The sequence below is a fragment of the Lepisosteus oculatus genome, chromosome 5 (genome assembly GCF_040954835.1).
Source record: "Lepisosteus oculatus isolate fLepOcu1 chromosome 5, fLepOcu1.hap2, whole genome shotgun sequence".
Taxonomy (NCBI): Eukaryota; Metazoa; Chordata; class Actinopteri; order Semionotiformes; family Lepisosteidae; genus Lepisosteus; species Lepisosteus oculatus.
In genome coordinates, this window is record NC_090700.1 from 9,816,147 (window position 1) to 9,837,945 (window position 21,799).

The 21,799-nt window shown below is 40.9% G+C and overlaps 1 protein-coding gene across 2 annotated transcripts in view; it reads left to right on the forward strand.

Moving 5' to 3' along the window:
- The window catches only part of LOC102691268 (F-BAR and double SH3 domains protein 2), an 83,102-nt gene that overhangs the window by 54,907 nt on the left and 6,396 nt on the right, over positions 1–21,799 (forward strand). The window contains exons 9-20 of one of the 2 annotated variants that reach the window (XM_015341477.2): positions 1,982–2,104; positions 2,711–2,806; positions 4,751–4,822; positions 8,842–8,958; positions 10,432–10,536; positions 12,735–12,896; positions 16,712–16,846; positions 17,218–17,301; positions 17,804–17,981; positions 18,731–18,951; positions 20,197–20,371; positions 21,550–21,635. In XM_015341477.2, coding sequence (XP_015196963.2) covers positions 1,982–2,104; positions 2,711–2,806; positions 4,751–4,822; positions 8,842–8,958; positions 10,432–10,536; positions 12,735–12,896; positions 16,712–16,846; positions 17,218–17,301; positions 17,804–17,981; positions 18,731–18,951; positions 20,197–20,371; positions 21,550–21,635 — 1,554 coding nt within the window. The remainder of the gene's footprint in view (positions 1–1,981; positions 2,105–2,710; positions 2,807–4,750; positions 4,823–8,841; positions 8,959–10,431; positions 10,537–12,734; positions 12,897–16,711; positions 16,847–17,217; positions 17,302–17,803; positions 17,982–18,730; positions 18,952–20,196; positions 20,372–21,549; positions 21,636–21,799) is intronic. The other variant, XM_015341478.2, reaches the window with a different exon arrangement.

Consider the following 21,799-nt stretch of genomic DNA (forward strand, 5'->3'; position numbering starts at 1 on the left):
TCCTTCTGGTTGTTTGGTTGAGGGTGTTTAGGAGAACACTCCTTTTTTAAAGAATGTGTTTTTTAGAAATGCCTATATTTGATGTTAATATTAAAAGTATGGGTGGAGTTAGAGGGCATGCCAGTTTTCTTCCTTTTAGGAATATTTAGCACTCTGTTAGGTCTTTCAGAATCTGCTCTCTCACCAGTCGCCTTTTGGAATGCAGAAAAGCTATTCAACACTCAAGTTGCCTGATTTAAGCTTTGCTATAATTGGATAATTGCTAAAAGCGGAAGGGATTGGGAGAAGTTAGATTTTATTTCAGACAGTACCTCCACCCTCATAAGGAAATTCCCTGGTACCAACATCACTGCATTGTTTCCTGCAGTAGACAGACACAAGAGACTAGCTTGGATCTGCTTTTACAGCTGTTTTTAAAGAGGCACGACCAATCAATTTTGATTTTGCTGCCTCTTTATGAGGTGGTAATCCCATAGACTAACTTCCTTTTTATATCAGTGAGAATATAATATACTGTACACTTGTCTTTTTTAAAGCTGCCATTTAAAATTTATTTAGGTGCTCTCCAATTTCAGCAAATGTTTTACAGTGGCATTTAGTACCACCCAGGTTTAAGATAGTGGGTAATTAATCAGACTTCATGTGCAGTTATGTCTTCAGTAGCAGAGTGTGTGCAAAATTAGATACAGGATTACTCATCTGAGCTCAGAGTTTCTCTGTAAAATCACTTTACAGTAAATCTGTTATGCTCTTAAACTACTGTATGATCATAATGATATTCAAAAAAGAAGGTTAGCTATTCTATCATTAGTCCAAATGGGATGTCACATTTTTTGGCACTGGAGTTTCTCTGGATTTCAGAGATATACTCTAGAAATAAACACCGGAGACATTTGTATAGTGACAGTGAAGTCCGGTATCAACTGGTGATGCATGAAACAGGGTCTTTCAGACACCTTTTTGAGGGACTAGGGAGCTCTGCCACTGGTGGAACATGCACCTGTATAGAAGTATTCTTTTTGACGGTATTGCAAGTTAAATTTGCCAGTGAAGCCCCTTTTTAAGGAACCGTCACAGATCTTGACTTCGCATTGCCTACCTCCTTGAAATATAAACTTTTTGCTAAACATGTGTGCTATATACAATGCTGATTTACGTGTAATACTTTACTTTATCTTTTTGAATGGTTGGCTGCCGATCTTGAGTTCAGTGCTTTTTGTTTACGTTTTGAAAAATGAATGAATGAGGTACTCATATCCAGTGATGGTAAAAACTAATTTGCATCAGTACAACAAACAGGTTTTTTGGGGTTCATTCAAATAGGCATGTTCTAGTTCACATCAGTAGATTTTTCTTTGACAGTGCAGTGTTTTTTAAGGGTTTAAAACAAATAGGCAGCAAATACTGCGTGTATAAAATGTGTTTATTTTGTGCATCTATTTTGCTTTTTATTACAGTTCTGACTTGGATTCCACTTCTATTTTGAACTGTTCAGCCTTTAGTCTTTTTTAACCTCAGGCTGTGCTGAACAAAACAAGGAAGTAATTGGCTCAAGGGCTGAGACTCCAGAGCAGACTTGGGGGTCCTTTGTGTGTATGTGGAGGGGTTCTATACTTACAGGACTCTGTCAGAAGGAAATGCAACATTTTGCTGATGTCCACTATATGTCCACTTTAAAAAACCATGAAAGAAGATGCATCTCTCATTTGGCTGCCTGGAAATTAATTTAATCAAAGCCCGTCACAGTACTTAAAGCTTATGAAATATGATTTTTTTTTAGATAATATGAAATTTACATATCATTCTTATGTAAAGGCCATCGAAATCTGTTTCAGCACACCATGACAGTTCTGAACAACATTACAAATGCTCGGGCACAGTTAAATAAAAATGCCTCTCTTAGTTGTTTCACCCAAATGCATGCAGCTTCTCCTTTTCCCTTTGCTTGTAGAAGACATTGTTGTTTCTCTCTTTCTCGTAGGCTCTCGATGGAAGTATCTACGATCATGTCAAGGATTATTTAATATCATTCTGTCGGACTGAACTTGAGGCCTGCCAGGCTATCCACAATACATTCCAGTTCCTGTTGGAAAAATCTAGCAGAGTGAGTCCATTTTGCATTTTTCTTTTATTATTATTATTATAATTTAATAATTTATCATAATATTATTTTCATCCTTGAAATGAAGGTAGTCACCCTTTTATATTTGTATTTGTAGGCGGAACAGAGGTAAAAAAAATTTAATTGGGGCTTGTCTACTTAGTAAACTGGCCTAAACCTGTAAATGCACAATATGAAATAAAATCCCTGTTAAAAACTCTATTTACTTTAACATAATCTCAATTTAATGCTTTTGCCATTTGGGTTCAATTCAAGATTGTATTCCCTTCCTTAAATCCATTTTTTTTTCATTCTTGCAGCCTTGTCCACATTTCATGGGTTTTCAGAATACCCTTAATTTTTACTTTTCTGTTTTAAGGGTGTTTGTGGCTCGAACGTCCCAAGTTATCCAGCCTCGAATGTAGTTACACTATGAATGTAGTGTATTCATCATGTCTGTCACAGTGTAGGATAAAAAAAAAAATTAAGGGTTTATGCTGCCAGTGCAGCTAAAGGACGCAGTGGTTCCTGAGTCTCATCATTAATGAAAATTGGAGAGAAGTGCAAGTTAGTGCCAATGTAAACTCAAGCGTGTTTGTGTTTTCCCAGGTGGTGCAGGATTTCAATCAACAACTTTTCATGCAAGAGAACGTGTGCTTTCACAAAGCACAATGTTTCCAGTTTCAGCCCAGTGACAGCGACATGGTAAACTCCTCCTCTATACAGCCAATCTCTTCATTCTCAGCCAGTCATTCTGGAGGGATTTGAGAATTTTATGTGTTTATGACACAGGCAGATCTTGGTCTCGTGACAGGATTTTTCCTGTCTTTTATTTGGCTACACAGCAGCGTTTCTCTGGCACAGAGCACTGTGCAGTGTCTGTAACCCTGTCTGTTCTAACAGCTTTTGACGTACCTAATCAATGAGAGACCAAAAATAACTGTTCTTTCTGTTTGTCTAGATTAGTATTTTCTTAAAGAATTCTGTGACTGTAATGTTTTCGTTCCAAGTAAAGTATACAGAAGACGTTGGGTTCCTAAAGCCTCATGCCATTATGTTACAACAAGGAAGTCCTGTTCCATACTGTGACAGATTCCAGCTGTTTGTTTTATTTTCAGCTTCTTTTTGAACGAAGAAGAAATTGGAATGCATTCTCTTTCGAAGGAAAGAAAGGACACATTCAGATTTGTCTAAGCCGTATTATTTACCGGTTCTACACATCATTTCAAGCTTTTTTATAAACCTTAAAATCTTTGTTCATTCTCATATTTTCTCATATCCCACACGTTTTTTGGGATCTTTAAATTTACATTAAAAAACATTTGAGAAGGGTCTCATTTTGTTTGAGAACAAGCTTGTTGATATAAAAGAGTGAGATGGAATCGCAGGGCCTAATGTCAGCAGGACAGCCTGAGAAATCCATGATATTGAGATCTTTATTTACCCACGTTTTCTCTCAACACTGACATGCATTTAAATTGCCTGTCTATATGTGCTGAAACACTATAGAAATCTTTAGTAATCCCATATTCACAATGTAAACAGGAGATTGCATGAAGTTATGTTTATTCTATTTCTTTATTAATCATTTGTAAACATTGTAGACAGGAAAGTTTGAAAGTCACAAGAGATACTGTCCACACAATACTTCGAAGTAGGGTTTAGCCACTAGCTAAGTGGTCAGCCTGGGGATTGATGTGCCACTAGTTTGAATGCCAGCATGGAAATGCCCTGGGAAAACCAGGCAAAACCTGGAATATGGGATAGAGACGTTTCTCCATTCAGTCTGAAGTTATTTAATGGGGGGTGGCAATGTTGTTAATCACTAATTGAAGCACAAATTTACTGGGTGGCCATGGCCGAGAGAACAAACATTCTATTAAATAATAAGGGATTTTGTTCACGCTTATGACATACAATATGGTGGGGCACACATGAGGATGCATATGACAACAGGTGAGGCACAGGTGTTGAAACGCCATCAGTGTAAGTGTGCAGCAAAATCACCAACTAAGAGATTTAAATTTGGCATTAATGGTGTCCCATGTACTGTATTTGTGTGCTTTTGAAGCTAACCTTGGCTTTTCACATTGAAATCACAAACACAAGTGCATCGTCACACTGTTTGCCATTTCAGACTGAAGTGGTAATGAAGAGCACAATAAGGGATGGAAGTTCTGACATTGTACACATGCATATCACTGCCTCTCATACTCAAAACAGGTTAATTGGTTACCGTTGCCTTATCAGTAAGGGTTGTGTATATCTTTCAACAGCCAAAATTCCAATAGATTTCACCCAGGTAAATTGTCACAATCTGTAGGGCATTCTTGCTCCTTTTATTTAATTTCTTCTTATAACAGTCCAGTTCCCATGGCAACGTCACAGTGTCCAGGGATGACTCATTGCGTATCTGCTGGCAAAAGGACTTGATGGAGCTGGGACAGACTGTGCTCTTTAACAGGAGGACTACAGCACTTAACACTTGACTGTCCTGCACATGCAGACTTGACATCATAAAGTGGCATCATAAACGAATCCACTAGCTGCTGTTTTTTTGGCTGTTGTGTAAATAATGGCTTTGCACTGTGTTAACTGCATCTTCTATAACTGTCCTTGTCCTTGTGCAATTGTGTGTTTGTTGTTCAGAGTTTAAATGCCATCCAGTTGGTGGACATTGAGCCTTCGCCTGTGAGTGCTATGAGAATGACCTTGGCCGAGGTATACGCTGGTATAGACGGAATTGCTTGTGTGTTCTTTGGGTGTTGTCTGCATGCCGATCGCAGGAATGGGGATTAGACTCGGAAGTATAAACATATAGCCAGGTGAACGCCAGGCTCCTTGTTTCATCTTTTTGTCGTCATAAAATGGAGAATGTGCAGGTGCAGTTTAACAAACCTTGCAGTTGTTCAATGTAGACAGCTCTTTGTTTTTTATGTGAGTGGTGTACTGTGGAGGGTACTCCTACATATCATGCAATCCCAAAGCAAGTGTTGCCACTGCACATGGAACACAATCTGTGCACTGCACGTCCCTCTGTTTAATCTGCCTGCCTGCCTTTCTCTGTGATGCTGCTGAGGTGCTGTTATTTATGGGATATGCACATGACTGTAACACTACTGAAAATTTGCCAGCTTGCCGAATGTGATACAGTTGCTAGTACTTTCATTATTTTTCTCCGCTGTTCTGTTGTTTCTTTGTTTGTTGTAAGCCCTTGCATTGCCAGGCTTCAGCCACACTGAGAACAAAGTCGCTGCCTTTTTTCAGTGCTACAGAAAACCGTGCTTGTTGACTAGCAACAAGGTGGCAATTTAATTACTTTCTGCGCAGAAATGCTGTGTAGCAGTGCTGCCAGCAGGCAGTTGAAGAACGCATTCATCTGTATCTGTTACTTAGTTTGGAAAGAATCATGTGTCCAAAGACAGTTGGAATTGAGCTCTCTGAAAATGTAGCGAGGAAGCTTTACGTGCATCAGTAAGGTCAATCAATCATTTTATGGGCGCCCTTTGCAACACCTTACCCCAGAGCGCTTTACAGATTTAGTTAGGCGTTAACCGAAAACAAAAACTCCCAGTGGGAAAAAATAAGGCTCTGGTGGTCCCAGGCCCAGCGATTGTTGCCCCTCAGGGCAGAGGGTTTGTGGCACATTAATCATAACAGATCATGAGCAGTTTCTCCAAGTCTAGGTTGCCATGGTTATGTGCATGACAAGCTTTGTAATTAAAATATTTTCACTTTTTTGTAGTAAAGTTAGGGGACCCCCCCCCCCCCCTACACACACACACACACACACGTAGTTATCTGCTAGCAGAAAGTACCTTGAGAGAACAGGGCCTTTTAAAGATCTGTTCAAGGAACCTCCCGAATCTGTCACAGCGTTGCATTAAAGATCAATTCGCGAACGTTCTCTGCATTTTATGAGTTTGAAACTGTTTCAAGCTCAGAAGCTGATTCCACCCACCTAAGGGAGTTTTTCACACTTGAGTAGGTGAATTGTCAAAGCGCTGAATTTACATTTACACTGCATGTGAAAAATCCTTCTGCATGGCTGTGTGTTTCTATAATCTCTCCCTCGCGTCTGCAGTACAGCATCTGTGACTCGATAAGAGTTCTGTACCAGCACCAGCAGCTGAGTGAAGAGTTTGTGATTTCACTGCATATTTTTGCCACCTGAGCTTATTTTTTCAGCCGACTGGTATTTTAACACCGTTTTTCCCCCTGGGTTCAGGCAGGGAGATGCCAGTTTTACCGACTACACATGTTTAGTTCCATAATAAGCTTTTGTTCAGTGCATTTAATAGTTGTGTAGTCACTGAGGTTCCTATTACAGGAATATTCTAGTGGAGAATGGCGTCTTTTTTTAGTTTCTTACTTTTTTTCCCCTTCTGGTGTTGTCATTTATAATGACATATAAATGAGATATATAATATAACTCTTCCCTCCCCCAGTAGGCGTGAGGAGAAGAGCACTGGGTTCTCCATGTGTGTTTGGTGGCAGATTAAGCTGCCTTCTCTGGGTGTGACCTTCCAGGTTTAGCCGTGATGGGACAGGCCTTTGACCGGCCCTCCTGTCCTGCAGTGAGCCTAGCACAGAATAGGCAATTTGTTCACGTCTGGGTGTGTTTTCATTGGAAATCAAACAGGCAGAGGTCTGTTCTTAATAAAATATTACTGATGTTGTGTTCTTGCTGGGAAATTGCAAAGAAAAAAACAGAAGGCGTACATTCAAGGGCGCAGGGTATTAGTGGAAGCCTGGAGCTCCTTGTTAAAAGGAATTTCTGTGAAGTCTCGCTCTGTCACTGAACCCAGCAGCGTGCGGACAGGCTGAACCTCCTGGCCTCGTTCGGCATCGCCAGCTCATTCCAAGCCTCTGGATGCTAGAGAAACAGGAACTCCCAGCTTTCAATTGATTTTGCCTTTCGTGTTTTATATTCTAGAACATGGTTACAGAAAAAAAGTGCTGAGTTTGAAGGAATTCACCTTCGGCTGCGCTGAATTTGAAATATGACGCCTGTTAAATGCATTTAACCTGGAGGGCGAACCCTGCTGATGAATTTGTAATCTAGCGTACTTTAGCTTAATCATTTTTTATTTTTCATTTTATTCTCAATTATTTTTTCATGGCTTACAACAGTTTCTGTAACCAATTAAAAAGATTAGCCTCCTTTTTCTTCCCATGTTGTTCACAGCTGAACTGGTTTTTATTGTGCATTTTTCAGCCACCCAGAAATATGGTTGGAATTTTAAAGCAAAAGACAAAGTTTTTTTTTCCCCCCTTGTGAATTCCTAGAGTCCTATGTGCATATCCCATAATGAAAGGCTTTTATTGTTGTGGGATGGGGTTAAATTGTCTGTTGTGTGCGTCTGCTCTGCTTGTTTCGCATGTTTACGATAAATGCCTGCTGAAGCATCGTCTTCACAGGACAGGAGGTTTCATGTACAACATCAGTTATGGATGTCTTGCTTTTTAATGTTTGCGGAGCATAAAACAAACCTTTGTGAAGGTTTTAGTGTCATCAGATCTTAGCACAGTTATTGGTGCTGGTATCTCTAAAATCCTGAATACACAAACACAACTAAACAAAATGTTGGGTTGTATAAAACTTTGGCCTGAGCTGTCCAAAAGTGCTGGATTGATTTTGCATCATCATCATCCCAATATGCCTATTGGTAGTTAAAAGCAGATTAGTTCTCTTCGAAACATGAATTGAATAACATCTAACAAATGATTTTTTTTTGTTTTAGCTAAGAAAAAGCTACTTAATGTGACAATTTTCTCAGCAGAGAAACGGTCCAGTCTCTATTTTACACATACAGTAGAAAAAAAAATGAAATTATATTTGTCCATTATTTTTAATGAAAGTATTTGGTAAAATGTTTTTTCTCTGCTTTAAACCTGTTCACATTCAAGCACAGTGTGCATTACCTTTCTAACATGGTTTGACTAAGTATGTCAGTCATTCCTAATGAATGAGATTTATTTCTGAAGTCAGTTTGTCTGCATTTATCGTGTATTATTTATACCAAACTTGATATTCTTTTCACTTTCTTCTGATGTTGCCCTGTAGTTCTGGGTATTTCATTTGCTACATGCTTCTTTCTTGGCATGCTGCTCTTCTTTTAGTAGTAATAAATCTGTGAGCCAGCTTATAGACATCGGCGTGCTTTTCAGACTGGAGCTGAAGTGGCACTAAAATGGATAGATTTTGTGATTGTTGTGTTGAGAATCTCCATCTGCATTGTAAGTGTTAGCTTTATACCACATGACAATTTCCAGGACTTTCAAATAATGTAGTGTGCTCTATTGAACTTAATAAGATACACAAGTAAAAGCCAGCAGAGATCATTGTGATAGATAAGGTGAGTATACCAGTAGGGACCTTATTGTTTCATGCTTATTTGTTTATGCATTTTTTGTTTCTGTCTTCATACCTGGGCATTCCGGTTCCAGTCTGAGCCTCTCACAGACGAACAACAACAGGTCGAATTATGAGAGCAGTGTTTAAAGACCGTGTCAGGACTACGCGCTGTCTAGTTGAGTCTTATTCTTTTTGTGACAATCCCGCAGTGGGACTTGTTAGTGCTGTGATAGCCCTCACCTGGAATTCTGAAGGCCGGCCTGCTGCTTTTGCTCCCAGCGCCTTCGGGCGGTTTGTCCGAGCGCACTGGGCAGCGTGGAGGGTGACGGGCGCGCGCGGGGCTGTCGCAGGGCGCGGGGGTGACCGTGTGCTTGAATTCCAGAGCCGACAGCTGGAGTCGGAGAGTGGTACGACGGAGGAGCACAGCCTGAACAAAGAGGCCCGGAAATGGGCGACCCGTGTGGCCCGGGAGCACAAGAACATCATCCACAACCAGAGGGTGAGGCCCAAACACAGTAACCCCCCCACCAGGCCTGTGACTCCTGTATTGCTATTGGGTTTTGCGATGCCACTGCTGATTATTAAGAAATAAGGGTAAAGATGGATCCCGAAAGTCCTGTAGTTTTTGAAAAGTCTTCTAAGTGCCAGCACCAGTGCCTGACACCTATTGCAGAACCTGCAAACAAGCCTTTTCACCTGGAATTGATATAACAAATAGAAGAACACAACTAAAGGGGAACAGCAAAGCTATTATTTTGATATTTCTGGGTCAGAAAGATTCAGCATTGATGAGTGCTTTTCAAACCATAATGGAAGTAACATGTACACGGTAATGTGTAAAACCTCCAATTTACATAACAACATTGACTAAATTGACTAAAATTGACAACGTTATGTGCCGCGTCATGTTCTGCAATTCAGAACGAGGCAACAAAACATCCCGTGACGTGCAGCAGCTCTGTTACATTGTAAACAAGCAGGCTTATGAATATATCTCTTTTCATCCAGTAGAAATCTTGCTCTCGACTTCCAGACAGTTTTGCCAAAAATACTACTTGTTAACCGTGCATGCAGATGGTGCTGGAACATTTCTGCTGTTCTGCAATGCGCGCAAGCTTTCTCACTTGCCCGTGGCGAGACCAGGAGTTTGTGACAACAGTGGCCGACCGTACAGTACTTTCATAAAAGTTCATGATATTGTACTTATATTTTACTTATAAATTCGAAATTTGAACATTTTTTTTTACACCGTCAAGGAATTTATTTTGTTCCCAAGATTTAATAACCGAGAACTTAGTTTCAGTCTGAGAAATTTGGACTGCAGTTCCCTTTTTATAGCCTTTAGAATCACTGTTGTGTGAACTGTAGATGCTCTGTGTGGAAAGCAGACTTTTTCTGATTTTTGTTCTTACTTTCAAACACAAAGGCGGTTTGTAATCTAATTTTTGGTGGATTTCTTATAGCGGATGGAAAAACATGCCAAAACATTGTTCATTTGAGCCACTGATCTGACTTTCATTGCTTTTAGAAAAGTCCCTTTAATCAGCCTATATCATTTTAGCAAATGGCTTACTAGGTGTGTAGGTTAGTAGCTGCCCGTTATCAGCAACTAGCAGTGCAATCATGATTTTAGTTCTTTCGCTTTCGCTAGTTTATAGTCTTTATAAAGTTGTGGGTCAGTGCTTTTAAAAGAAGGTGTGTGATAGCCTCATTCTAAAGTCTATCCTGATATTTGTTTGGTGAATTATATAAAACAAAACTCTCCAGTGCCGTATCAACAATAGCTCTTGGTAGAGAGCAGAAAATACAGGTAGCTAAGATCAATTTATCATTGGCTATCAGGTTAACTTATTGACACAGAGAAATACAGAAGTTTTAATACAAGCTGTACGAAAGCTTAGGAAGACATTCCCAGATGTCACGTATTGTTGAGAGATTACCAATGTGACCATTTGTCGTTCTTTACCTGCAGACGTTGGAAGAGTGTGAGACACATGGGATTTTGCCATCAGAACAAAGTCGCAATGAACTGGAGCTAAAAATCGAAGAAGCTAAAGAGAATATCCGAAAAGCTGAGGTAACACTTTTTCATATGAAATGTATGTTTATGATTGAACATGTATCATCTTCAATTATCGAATTATCGAACATTTTGTGGGAAAAATCTGTAAGTTTCTAGACGTGAACAGTGTTCTTAATACATCAGTTTCATATTTCACAGCTATAAAGTTCAGTCTTGTGTTTTTTTTTCATTTTAATTTCCTTCTCCTGCCAGCTGATATGAATTGATTTTTCTTTTCAGAAAACATTGGCAAATTGTTATTGGCATTCTTAAAATGAAATGCTATACTTTTGTGTGTGAATACTCACATTACTCTTTCATGAAGAGAAGGGATTCATACTTCGCTAAACTCTTTGGCTCCCTCTTCTGGAAGCCAAAAGAATCTCATTTAAAATTAAAATCTTGACAGTAAATGGTCATTTAAAAAAAAGATTTAAAAGGAAACACTAATTCTTATACAGATACAATATTAATTAAATATCTGGGTTTGTGTTTGTCTCCTTGCCTTCAAAGTGCTGTGCAATGTCGCAGTAGTATAAATATTTAATTTAATTACCCATTAAGGTGTAGTGGGAAATAAAAAAGTTAGTGTCACAGTTCACGTCACTCTTTCTGATAATCTGCAATTATCCAAAAAGACAAAGTTCTTTTCTCCTACAGTTGATGTAATTAGTATTAATAATTCAAAGCACATAGATTCTGACTAGGAAACTTACTTTGTAACTTTTTTGGCATCAAAACAAAGTTGGGTACAATAAAGCATGTTATTTTCTTAATGACAGTGACACAAGTACCTGTGTTTGTGAGTTTACTTTGTATAAATTGCTGAATTAAAAGATGCTCTAGTGCTTAGACACTGCAGTGTTCATAACCTCAGGCCTCAGCTAACACAATTAGGACTCCAGCATTCAGATTAAATTCAAACTTGAGACATTCAGTCACGCAGTGTTGGATCAGCTGTGCTTTGGCACTTGTCCTCTGAATCTGTCAGTCGTTCCACTAAACTGAAGGATTCAGAAGTAAAGAGCTGGTACAGTGTGCCACTGGACATAATGTCCTTTGTATCATCTTTCAGTTCTTCCAAATTGAATGAACAGAGGTACATATAAATAATACACATGTAAAAAAACATCCTGGGGGCCTTCATAGGTGAACAAACCGGACAGTTGTTTGAATTAGGGGAGCAATTTTATTTTTGTCATAGTTGGTTCACCTTAGCTCAGTAAACAAACACAAAAATTCACAGTGTCTGCAGAGTGCACCCTGCACGATGTTATTGTAAAGGAAGCTGCAAAAAAAAAAAGCCTTTGTCATCACTAAGTTCCCAACCTACACTACCTGTTCACAAGTCTGTAAAACCTTAGGAACCTCTGACATAACCAAATGTATGAAATAAATTGATAAAAAAGTCCATCCATCAATTTTCAGTCTTCTTGTGCTCCTTAGGGACCCTGCTTACACACTGAACTCATTCTGCTTAATTCACGGGTAGCTGTTTCTTTAACCTGTGATCTATTAGAACCTGAAGACCTCTGGAGATGCCCCTGTTATATAATCAGGGTGTGGCAGTTATAGAGACTTCTAAGAGAAAGCAGGAGGAAGGGAGATCAAAATTTGCTTTGCTGTCATGTCAAGCTGACAAATAGATGCTGTCCAGACGGAACCACTTTTTATGTATTAGAAGCATCACAATACCGTTTCTAGAGAAGAAATTTCTAAAAGAGTATGATAAAGTATCAGGTAATAAAATTCTGTTTCAGTTGGTGTTAAAAAAAAAATATATCTTGGGTGAGACAGCTTATGCAGCCCCTCAGAACAATTTAATTTGCTGCCTATTTCCAGCATTTGCTGCCATTTCCTGTCCCATTCCTTGTCCATCTGTCCTAATCCAGGCCTTACTGCTTAGATAATAGTGTGTGGCTCTTTTCTCACAGCAGCATTCAACATTACTCATGTGGTAGTGGTGTTTTCCCTAGTTGTTGATCCTCTCTGACGTTTGACACTTGTTGTCTGCTTTCTTGAGTGTCTGTTCATGTTCCCCGTTTTTTTAACTTCTCTTTTGGTGATACTCTCTGCTGGTATGCTGATGTCCACTTCCTGCATTATTCGTATCTTCTAGTTGGTATTTGTTCTCAGATCTTTGTAGCACACATCCCCTCCTAGTTCAGCCTCTGTGCTCTCGCTCTCTCACGGTGTTCTTGTTCCCTGGGCAGACGGTGAAGCTGAAGGCGGAGGCCCGCCTCGACCTCCTGCGGCAGATTGGCGTTTCCGTGGACACCTGGCTGAAGAGCGCCATGAACCAGGTGATGGAGGAGCTGGAGAACGAGCGCTGGGCCAGCCTGCCCAGCCTGACCAGCCACGACCCCTCACTCTCGGTGAGAAAACCGCACCAGCCTGGACACAGAGCTGCAGAGCCAAGGCAACACACCACCAGCACCATATACACAGTCCATAACAGGCAGCAAAGCAGAAGACTGCACTGCATACGTACTCAGTAAAATATGCTACTCGGACATTGCTTAAGTTCCTGCAAGGTCATAATTACACTGTATAACAAAGAACATTTTGGGAAAGGGTCTGTTATGAGGTGTTAGACTGTAATATGAACCAACTGTGTGTGCTTTCGCGTAAAGATATGCAGTGTTATGTATGTCTTGTTGACAGCACTCCCCTTATCTGTCAGACCTTGCTTCCCTTTCCGTGACTGAAGTGTGTGTGGCTTTCCAAGGCTAGAAGAATTAAAAAGAAAGAATACTGAAGCAGACATGTGAATTGTTCTGGCTGGGAGTGTGCCTGTTTCACCGGACATGGTGCATTGTTGCATTTCCTAAAGCAAACACCCTCCGGCTTGCTCACATAATTGGAAAGAAGTGAGATGGTTTGTATTCTATGCTGTCATCATTATTGTCTTCAAAACAAACAGCAGCCCACAGATTCCAGATGGCTCATGGCACAAATTGGAAATTACCTGTCAGGCTGTCGGGCAGGCCGTGTGACACTGGAACAGTGTGACTTTCAGAGCACGGAGCTTTTTTTTTTTTCATGTACTCATGACTTTAACATTAAGCCCAAGTCAGCCATTGTTTCCGAGAAATAACTTTTGTCCTTGGTGAACTGCTGAAAGCCTCATAGCTTAGTGGTGACTGCGCAGTTAACCTTGAGCTGCCATATGTGCCATGAAGATGCTTCCTGCTACTGTTTTCTGTTTTTTCTTATTTTAGTAATTGGAGGCGTTAGATGAATGTGGCTCAGTGACTACTAGAAAAAAAGTTGTGCTTGTATTGTGTGCTTCATTGAGAATGCTCATTGTAGGGGGACGACCTGGGCTTGGGGGGGATTTACAGTTTTTCTTTTTAACTTCTCTTTCCTCTTAAATGTTAATTTGTTAAGCACTTTTCCCTGCAGAATGTGCTGAGTATTCATAGCACATCTGAGCTATGCCCACAGACTCTTAATAAAGTAATCACTAAGTAAAGGGCAATCACTAGGCCTGGATAAAAAAAAAAGCTGTTGTGCCAAACCAGTCCTGAGCTTGAAACCAAAGATAACTTTAAAAATATCTTTCTTTGGACTCCATAAGAGAAGGGAGACTGTAACTGTAACTTAGCTGTAGCTCTACAGCTGTGCTTGCCTACGTTTTTAAGAACCAGAGCATAGACTGAGATAGAATTGTAGATTCAGGTCTTACAGAGAACATGTAATGTAGAAAAGGTTCTACTGCTGTTTATCTGATGTTGCAGAGTGTATAGCGTAAAGCCTGTCCAATCCAAACATTTGCAGTGGCCAGGAAGTCTTCCTTTTAAATAATGTATTTTTGTCTTTAGTTTTCAGTTAAACCTCTTTTTTAAAACATCTAAAAACATACTTGCTAAAATGTCTTGATTTGCACAATTCTGAATTGTCTCAAACCTTTTTTTCTTTGAAGGCTTGAAGAACTTCCCCATTTTTCAGCTCTCTGTGAATTAAACTGAATAAGAAAATTTAAAAAAAGAATACGAATGTATCTATGTTTTAACTTAAAGTGAGGCATTGGTGTTTTATTATAAGTTCATCCCTTGATGAACGTATAAAATGGAAAATTAAATTTTACTGCCTTAAACTCATCTGAGGAGCTTTAACTTATCGCCAAGTAAATTTAGGAAGTTATGCCATATAAATTATGAATCTGCAGACTGGGAAGACCTCTATCATCCTCTTTTACCAGCTACTGTATGGCCATCCAGCTGGGTAAGGCTTCAGATTTGGTATCGAGCTCCTTATAACTGTTGGGTAGAAAAATAAAAAAAACCTTCAGCTACCAAATACCATCAAGAGTGGGAAATTGCAGGGATAAAAAAATGGATATATAGAAAAGGTTAAACTGAAAACATAAAGAAAAAGGATACTTAAGAACAAAAAAGAAAATGACACTATAGGTAATTCTCTTGCAATATTTCATTAAACTTAACTGTGGTCAAGGGTTGCAAACCAATCATAGTGAACTATTAGGCCTGCCAGAAAGCAAAATGACTGTGATTGTTTGTATTGTTCTAGAAAATAAGAGCAGTGTGGATTTTTCATTTGGCCCGTTTGGCAGTAGAAGAAGCAGGAGTTTGCTTTTGTGGTCTCGGTCATCATCATCTGATCCACGTTTCTTCTTTCATTGTCCTTCCACTGGGCGCCTCTGCCTTCCATGTTGACTGTTACACTCCAGCCCTTAAAATTCTGTTCATGTCACACTGCGGTGCAGAAAGGAAGAAGGGAAAGGGATGGAGGCCAGGACGTGGGCTTCACATGACACATTTAGTGGTTTTCCTGCGAGAAACCTGGATTACAAATGGAGGATTCTGTCGGTGACTTGGGTTTCAGTGTTCTTTTGTAGAACAGTTTACAGAAATGATTTCACAGAGTGCAGAGAAGGAAGTCTTTGAAGGACTTTTGATATGAAGAAGTAATCTTTTCATTCTTGTAAAAAAAATAAGTGTCATGCATTTTCAGATAATGCCTAATAATTAGGAGTAAACCCTAAGCAGAACTGGTATTTCAGTTGAAAGTAAAGGCATGTCTAGACATGCTTGATCCTAAGTGGCCGTCACTGCGGTCTGACCTTCCAGAAACAGCTTTCAAAAACTGACCAAGATCAGCACTGAGCTGGAGCTGCATCGACAGAGCCCCAGATTTAACACCTCATGGCTCCAGTTCTCCTGCTGTTCTCGTCGAGTGCCTGCCTGTTTAATAAAACATGGCAGATCAATACGAGCAGAGACGGGCCCTGTCATCATATCCAGTGATGGAGCTTGGTTCAGTGGCCCAGCAGGCTGCCATCAGCTCAACTGTTCTGGGCTCCACACACATCTTAATGAGACAGTTTCATGAGAGTGGGCGTGTGCGCTTTGCAAATCATGTATTTCTCAAGTTCTCAAAGAATTGTTTGTCTTAACACAGTAATTGGAAGCGTTAATATGTCACTGTCATTGTAAGGGAGTTTTATTTTTTACAAATTGGAATCAAGACTTGTGCTTTTTTAAATGTCTCTTTATTTTCTCATTTGTTAAAGTGGTTTACAGGTGTTTTGCTACTTTATGTGGTTAACAATTGTAATGAAATACAAGGGGGAAATGGTTGTGCACCATTATTTAAGGAAGGAATCTAGTAAATAAAACATTTTGCTCCTTCAGTCACCCGTCTTAGAGTTAAAGTCAGACCTTTCCAACTTGTAAGAACAACTTGCTAACAGATTGTTTTTTCATGTACCTGTTCATCTTATAAAATGCATTGTCTGCTTTACTGTAGTCCAAAGACCTGATGAATCGAGCCCTTGTTGTCACTCTGCACTCCTCTTGGCAGCCTGTATTATCATTGTCCAACTCCTTATTACTGAGGGATTGTTCAGCATCGCTGCAGCCATCTCAACTCCCAGGGGAGGACAGCCCTCCAGGTGGCTAGCCCTTTGTAAGAGCCTGACTGCTTTCGGTTGAAGGAAAAGAAGCAAAAAAGATGGGAACAGGGAATGCACAGCTATCACTTTACCATCTTTTGAAAAGACGCTGGCTTTGGTGTGGGTGAACACTGCTTCAGGATGACAAAATCCAGCAGGTTCCCCTCCTTCTTTAAACTGAGAATATCCCGGGCCCAGACAAGCCAGCAGGCTCTATAGCTCATCTTTTATAATCCAAGACCTGCTATGACTGAGGATTTTTTGTGTCCACAGACTGGTACAGATTTTGACAGAGAGGAAGGGGAAGAATTTGAGGACAACATGGACGTGTTTGACGACAGCAGTTCCAGTCCATCTGGCACCCTAAGGAACTACCCACTGACCTGCAAGGTGATCTACTCATACAAGGTAATGGAATCAAGACACATCCATGCACCTACATTGACTTCCTTTGAAGTAACGAGTGCTGTGTTCACTCGTGATCCTTACAAAAAAAGACTGCCAGCGTTACCACAGAAAACTGTTCAGATCTAATTCTTAGTTCTGTTTCAGTTTGTTCTGTTCCTTCAAGTTCTCTTATTTCCTTTCACGTCAACAGTATGTCACCCTTTTGTGTGACGTGGCAGTCTGATGTGACAAAAATGAAAATCCTGGAGCTGGCACTTTTTGCAAACAGTTTCAGGCTTTTCAATCTTCATATGCTAAGAATTGGTGTCAGCCCAGCATCCTGTAAGTGTTAACACTCCTGTCTAACCTGGGCCTGCTGTGCGGTTTTGCAGGCCTCCCAGCCTGATGAGCTGACCATTGAGGAGCAGGAGGTGCTGGAGGTGATTGAGGACGGAGACATGGAGGACTGGGTGAAGGTACAAGAGCGCTCCTGGCTTTGTGGGAACTGCTATTGAGGCTACCGTCTTAATGAAGTACTAATGTTATCCTCTTCAGTCCTTAGTAAGGTTGATCCATGAATTGCATGATGCAGTTGCAACACATTCAAAGCTATAGGTTACTTGGAGGGAGTTGTTTTGAACTCCTATGTTCATTAATATGCTTGATGAGTTAATTGCACTTTTTAAGACTAAATACGGACTTCCTTTAAACATGTTCTGCCTGGTGGACAATTAATACATCATCCCCTTATGTCCTACATGTTTTATTCTGCCACCCATATGATGTGGAAATAAGAACCCAGAAGCCCTTATCGGCAGATCAGACACACTTAGTTATAGCAGCTGCTGCATTTTTACATTGGGCTTTCCAGGGGCTTCTGTGTATATAATTGACGCAAAATTGTGGCATCACACTTAACTGCAAGAGGGCAGCTGACGCAATAGACATCGCCTAACTAATGGGGTTTGCTGATTCCAGGCAAGGAACAAGTCGGGCCATGTGGGCTATGTCCCCGAGAAGTACCTTCAGTTCCCCACGTCCAACAGTCTCCTCAGCATGCTGCAGTCCCTGGCCGCCTTGGACGCCCGGTCACACAGCTCCAGCAACTCCACCGAGCCTGAGCTGGCATCAGGCAGCATGAACGGGGATGCCAACAGTAAGAGCACCTACACCACGCGCTCGGAGAGCCGTACATACTCGACTTGTTCAGTTCCAAGATGGGCGCAAAGTGTGTTGGCCTCCTTCCAGGCCCCTTTTTTCTCCGTTTTGAGATATTGCAGAAATCCATATTTCAGAATATTGGTTATACGGTACATGAGGTAAACGGCATTGTGGTTCTTCAGTCAGCATTGCTGCCCCGCAGTGCTGAGGCCCTGGGTTCAATTCCTGATGCGCCAATGGGCTGCTGGGATAGGCTACAACTCCACCTCGACCCTGTCTTGGATGAGATGGTTAGAAAGTGGGCGGATGGATATATGAATCTTGAAAATATAACATTGAATAGTTGTAAATGTACAATTGTCCCGCATCTGAATACCCGGTCTCCCACAAGTACTAATAAATAAATACTAATTACTAGTAGGAATCCTCCTTCATTCACTTCTAGATCGTTGTTTAAAGAAATAAATCAGGAAATGCAGTACTTGTCAGTGCAGATTGATCAAGGTGAATAATAGCCATTGGTGCAATTTAGTGAGTCTGTATGGTAATGCATGTCAGGTATTAATTAGTTGCAAATTAATTGTCACTAACATAAATCATGCTAACCCAAACACTTACAAAGTACGTGGCAAGAGTGTAGAGTTTGTTAAAGTTATAGCAGCGGTGTGGCACTCCGCGTTGAGGCAGTGTGGGATTGCGAGCGGGACGCCTGTTAATTTCTTCCGTGCGCGCCCTGGCTTGCAGTGAGCTTCGTGAAGGCGCTGTACGACTACGAGGGGCAGACGGACGATGAGCTGTCGTTCCCGGAGGGCGCCATCATCCGCATCCTCAACCGGGACAACCAGGAGGACGACGGCTTCTGGGAGGGGGAGTTCAACGGGCGCGTGGGCGTCTTCCCCGCGGTGCTGGTAGAGGAGCTGGCCAGCTCGGAGAACGGGGACTGTCAGTGGATCACCGACTCACAGGTACACATACCCACACGCCACACCTGAAATGCGGTAGGAAGTGGTAGGTTTGTTACAAACTGAAAAATATTTAAGGATGCTTGATGATGATGTGTGGAGTACCTATTATAATCTGCATATCAGTTCAATATTATGTACCCCATTCATTAAACGGATAACGCTGGGTGTTCAAAAGGGAAATGCTGTTACATTTCTAAAACCCCTTCACTTGGAGTCCTTTAACTGCATCTGAAGATGAGTGTGTCACCTAGATGCACAAATAGACTGCTGTAGGTTTCTCTTTTAAAAGGGAGCTGCAGTCCCAATTTCTCAGACCAGTTCTTAAATCTCAGTAAGAAATTGACGTTGTAGAAAAAAAATGTCAAATTTCAAATTAAACACAAAATAATGAACTTTGTGAAAGTTCTGGAAGTCGCCATGTTGCTGCAAACTCACGTTCGAGTTCCCACGAGCTGTGACGTGATGCGGCCCTTCCTGCTAGCTAGTAACCGTAAAGACTAATGTAAAGCGAAGTACGAGCAAATAAATACAGGTTGTGCAGCAGACATTTCACAGCAGAAATGTTCCAATGTGATCTGCATGCAGAGTTAACGAGTAAGTAATATTTGGCGACAAACTTGCTTTGAAAGCGAAAGCAATATTCCTATTGGATTAAAAGAGAAGTATTCACAAGCCTGGTTGTTTACAATGTCATAGGGCTGCCACACATCACCAGAAGTTTTGTTGCCTTGTTGTGGATCACAGAACATGGTCCTGCGCATTCCTGAAGATTTAGTCTATTTGTGATTTAAATTGGAGGCTTTATACGTTACTGTGTATGTTACTTTCATTGTGCATATGGAATGCACTCATCAAAGCTGATTCTTTCTGATCCTGAAATCTTAAATAGCGTTGCAGTTCCCTTTAATTGTCTTTTGTCTACAAGAACAGTAGATTTTCCAGGCAGTGGACAGATGTAACTCTCCCCACTGTCTGGAACTCTGTTCACGGTATTTGTGAAGACTAATAAATACGGACGGACGTGATGGTGCCCTTCCTGTAATTTGAATGTTTACAGAACTAGATCAAAGAGGGAAATCCGAGAAGGGAAGTGGTTTTGACTGGCCATTAGGCTTGGAATTTGGGAGATCCTGCCCCTTCTGTGCTGGCGACGCTGGGAAATGAGCTGCAGCACAGCTTCAAGCACGGCTAAAGGAAAATCGCGGAAGTTGTCTGAGGTTAAGGTCCTCTCGGGTGTCTTTGCAGGTGTCTCCCTCTCTGCGGCTGCAGTCCTCTCTGCCGCCACTGCCTCTGTACGACCAGCCCCCCTGCAGCCCGTTCACCAGCCCTGACAAGACCACGGCGCCCCCTTTCCCCCACTCCGCGTCCGTCAACGGAGAGCACCAACTGTTGCCTGCGCCACTCAAAGGCCCCGCTCACAGTAAGACGGCTTTCTGCGCGGTACCGTCCAGACCTCGCCAAGAAATGTAGAAACATACTGGTGTAGATTATCTGTGAGGTGTTAAAAATTACAGTACAGATAATCCTGCTTCCACCGTTCTCCCAGCAGTCACCGGCTGATCTGGAAACAGTATATCATATGTTATTTACACACAATAATTGCTTCTCATTAAGCAGGCTCTATACTAAATTGCCAGCAGCCATAACTCACAACTGGCAGCTCACTGACTCTCTGTGGTCATTAACAATCCCACGGTGTTCTTTCGAAAAGAGTAGGGGTGTAACCCTGGCGTCCTGGGCAAATTTCCCATTGGCCCTTGCCAATCATGGCCTCCTAATAATCCCCCTCTATGAATTGGCTTCATTACTCTGCTCTCCTCCCTTGCTGATGTGTGGTGAGTGTCCTGGCACACTATGGCTGCCATCATATCATCCAGGTGGATGCTGCACATTGGTGGTGGTGGAGGAGAGTCCCCATTATCTGTAAAGCGCTTTGAGTGGAGTGTTCAGAAAAGCGCTGTATAAGTGTAAGCAATTATTATTATTATTATTATTATTATTATTATTATTATTATTATTATTATTATTATTAAATTGAATATTTTGTTCTTTGCAGTTAGCAAGCTGAGGTTATGAGTACAATACAGCACTGAGTCTCTACTATATTATACTTTAAACGTGTATGTAGTGTATCTGTGTTTTTAAGTTCTCGATGCTTTATGACATTTTTATAAAGAAATTCAAAACACGAAATAACATATCCAAAACACCCCGAAACAGTGTCATATAAAAATGTGGAAAGTAAAATTCAGCTGTCGTTCACTGCTGTCTTACTTCATCATTGAATCAACACTAATCAACTTTTTTACTATGGAAAAAGTTCTGTGAAAGTATTTTAAAACGTAATGATTTTAAATTTCTCAAGGTGTGGTGTTTTTATACATCATGTCTTATTGAGATGCTAAATTGTATCTCGTAAGCATCACTCCCACATCGTAAAACTTTAGGAGTGCCTTTGTAGGAAGTGTTCTGTGTTAAAGGCGTGCAGAATTTTTAGTGGAGGTGGAGTCCATATTACTCTGGAGTACTGTTATTAAAGTGCTAACGATGTTTTCAGGCTATGATGTGTTTCTCACATTGTTTAAATCCTTCTCTCAGATCACAACAGCTTCTGTTCTGAGTCCCCCGGCTATGCTCAGCCTCTGAGGCTCACACCAGACAGCGGCCCTGGAAAGCTTAGACCTGTAAGTTAACTATTCACCCTGAATTTCTACTTACAGTCGTCTCCCAGAAAAGAAAACTTTTGTGGTTTCAATAAGCCGTGTGCTTTTTAAAAAAAAAAAGAAAACGGGAATCAACTATGTTTTTAATTTAAACCTCATTTTGGAATCTCCCAACAACCTGCTTG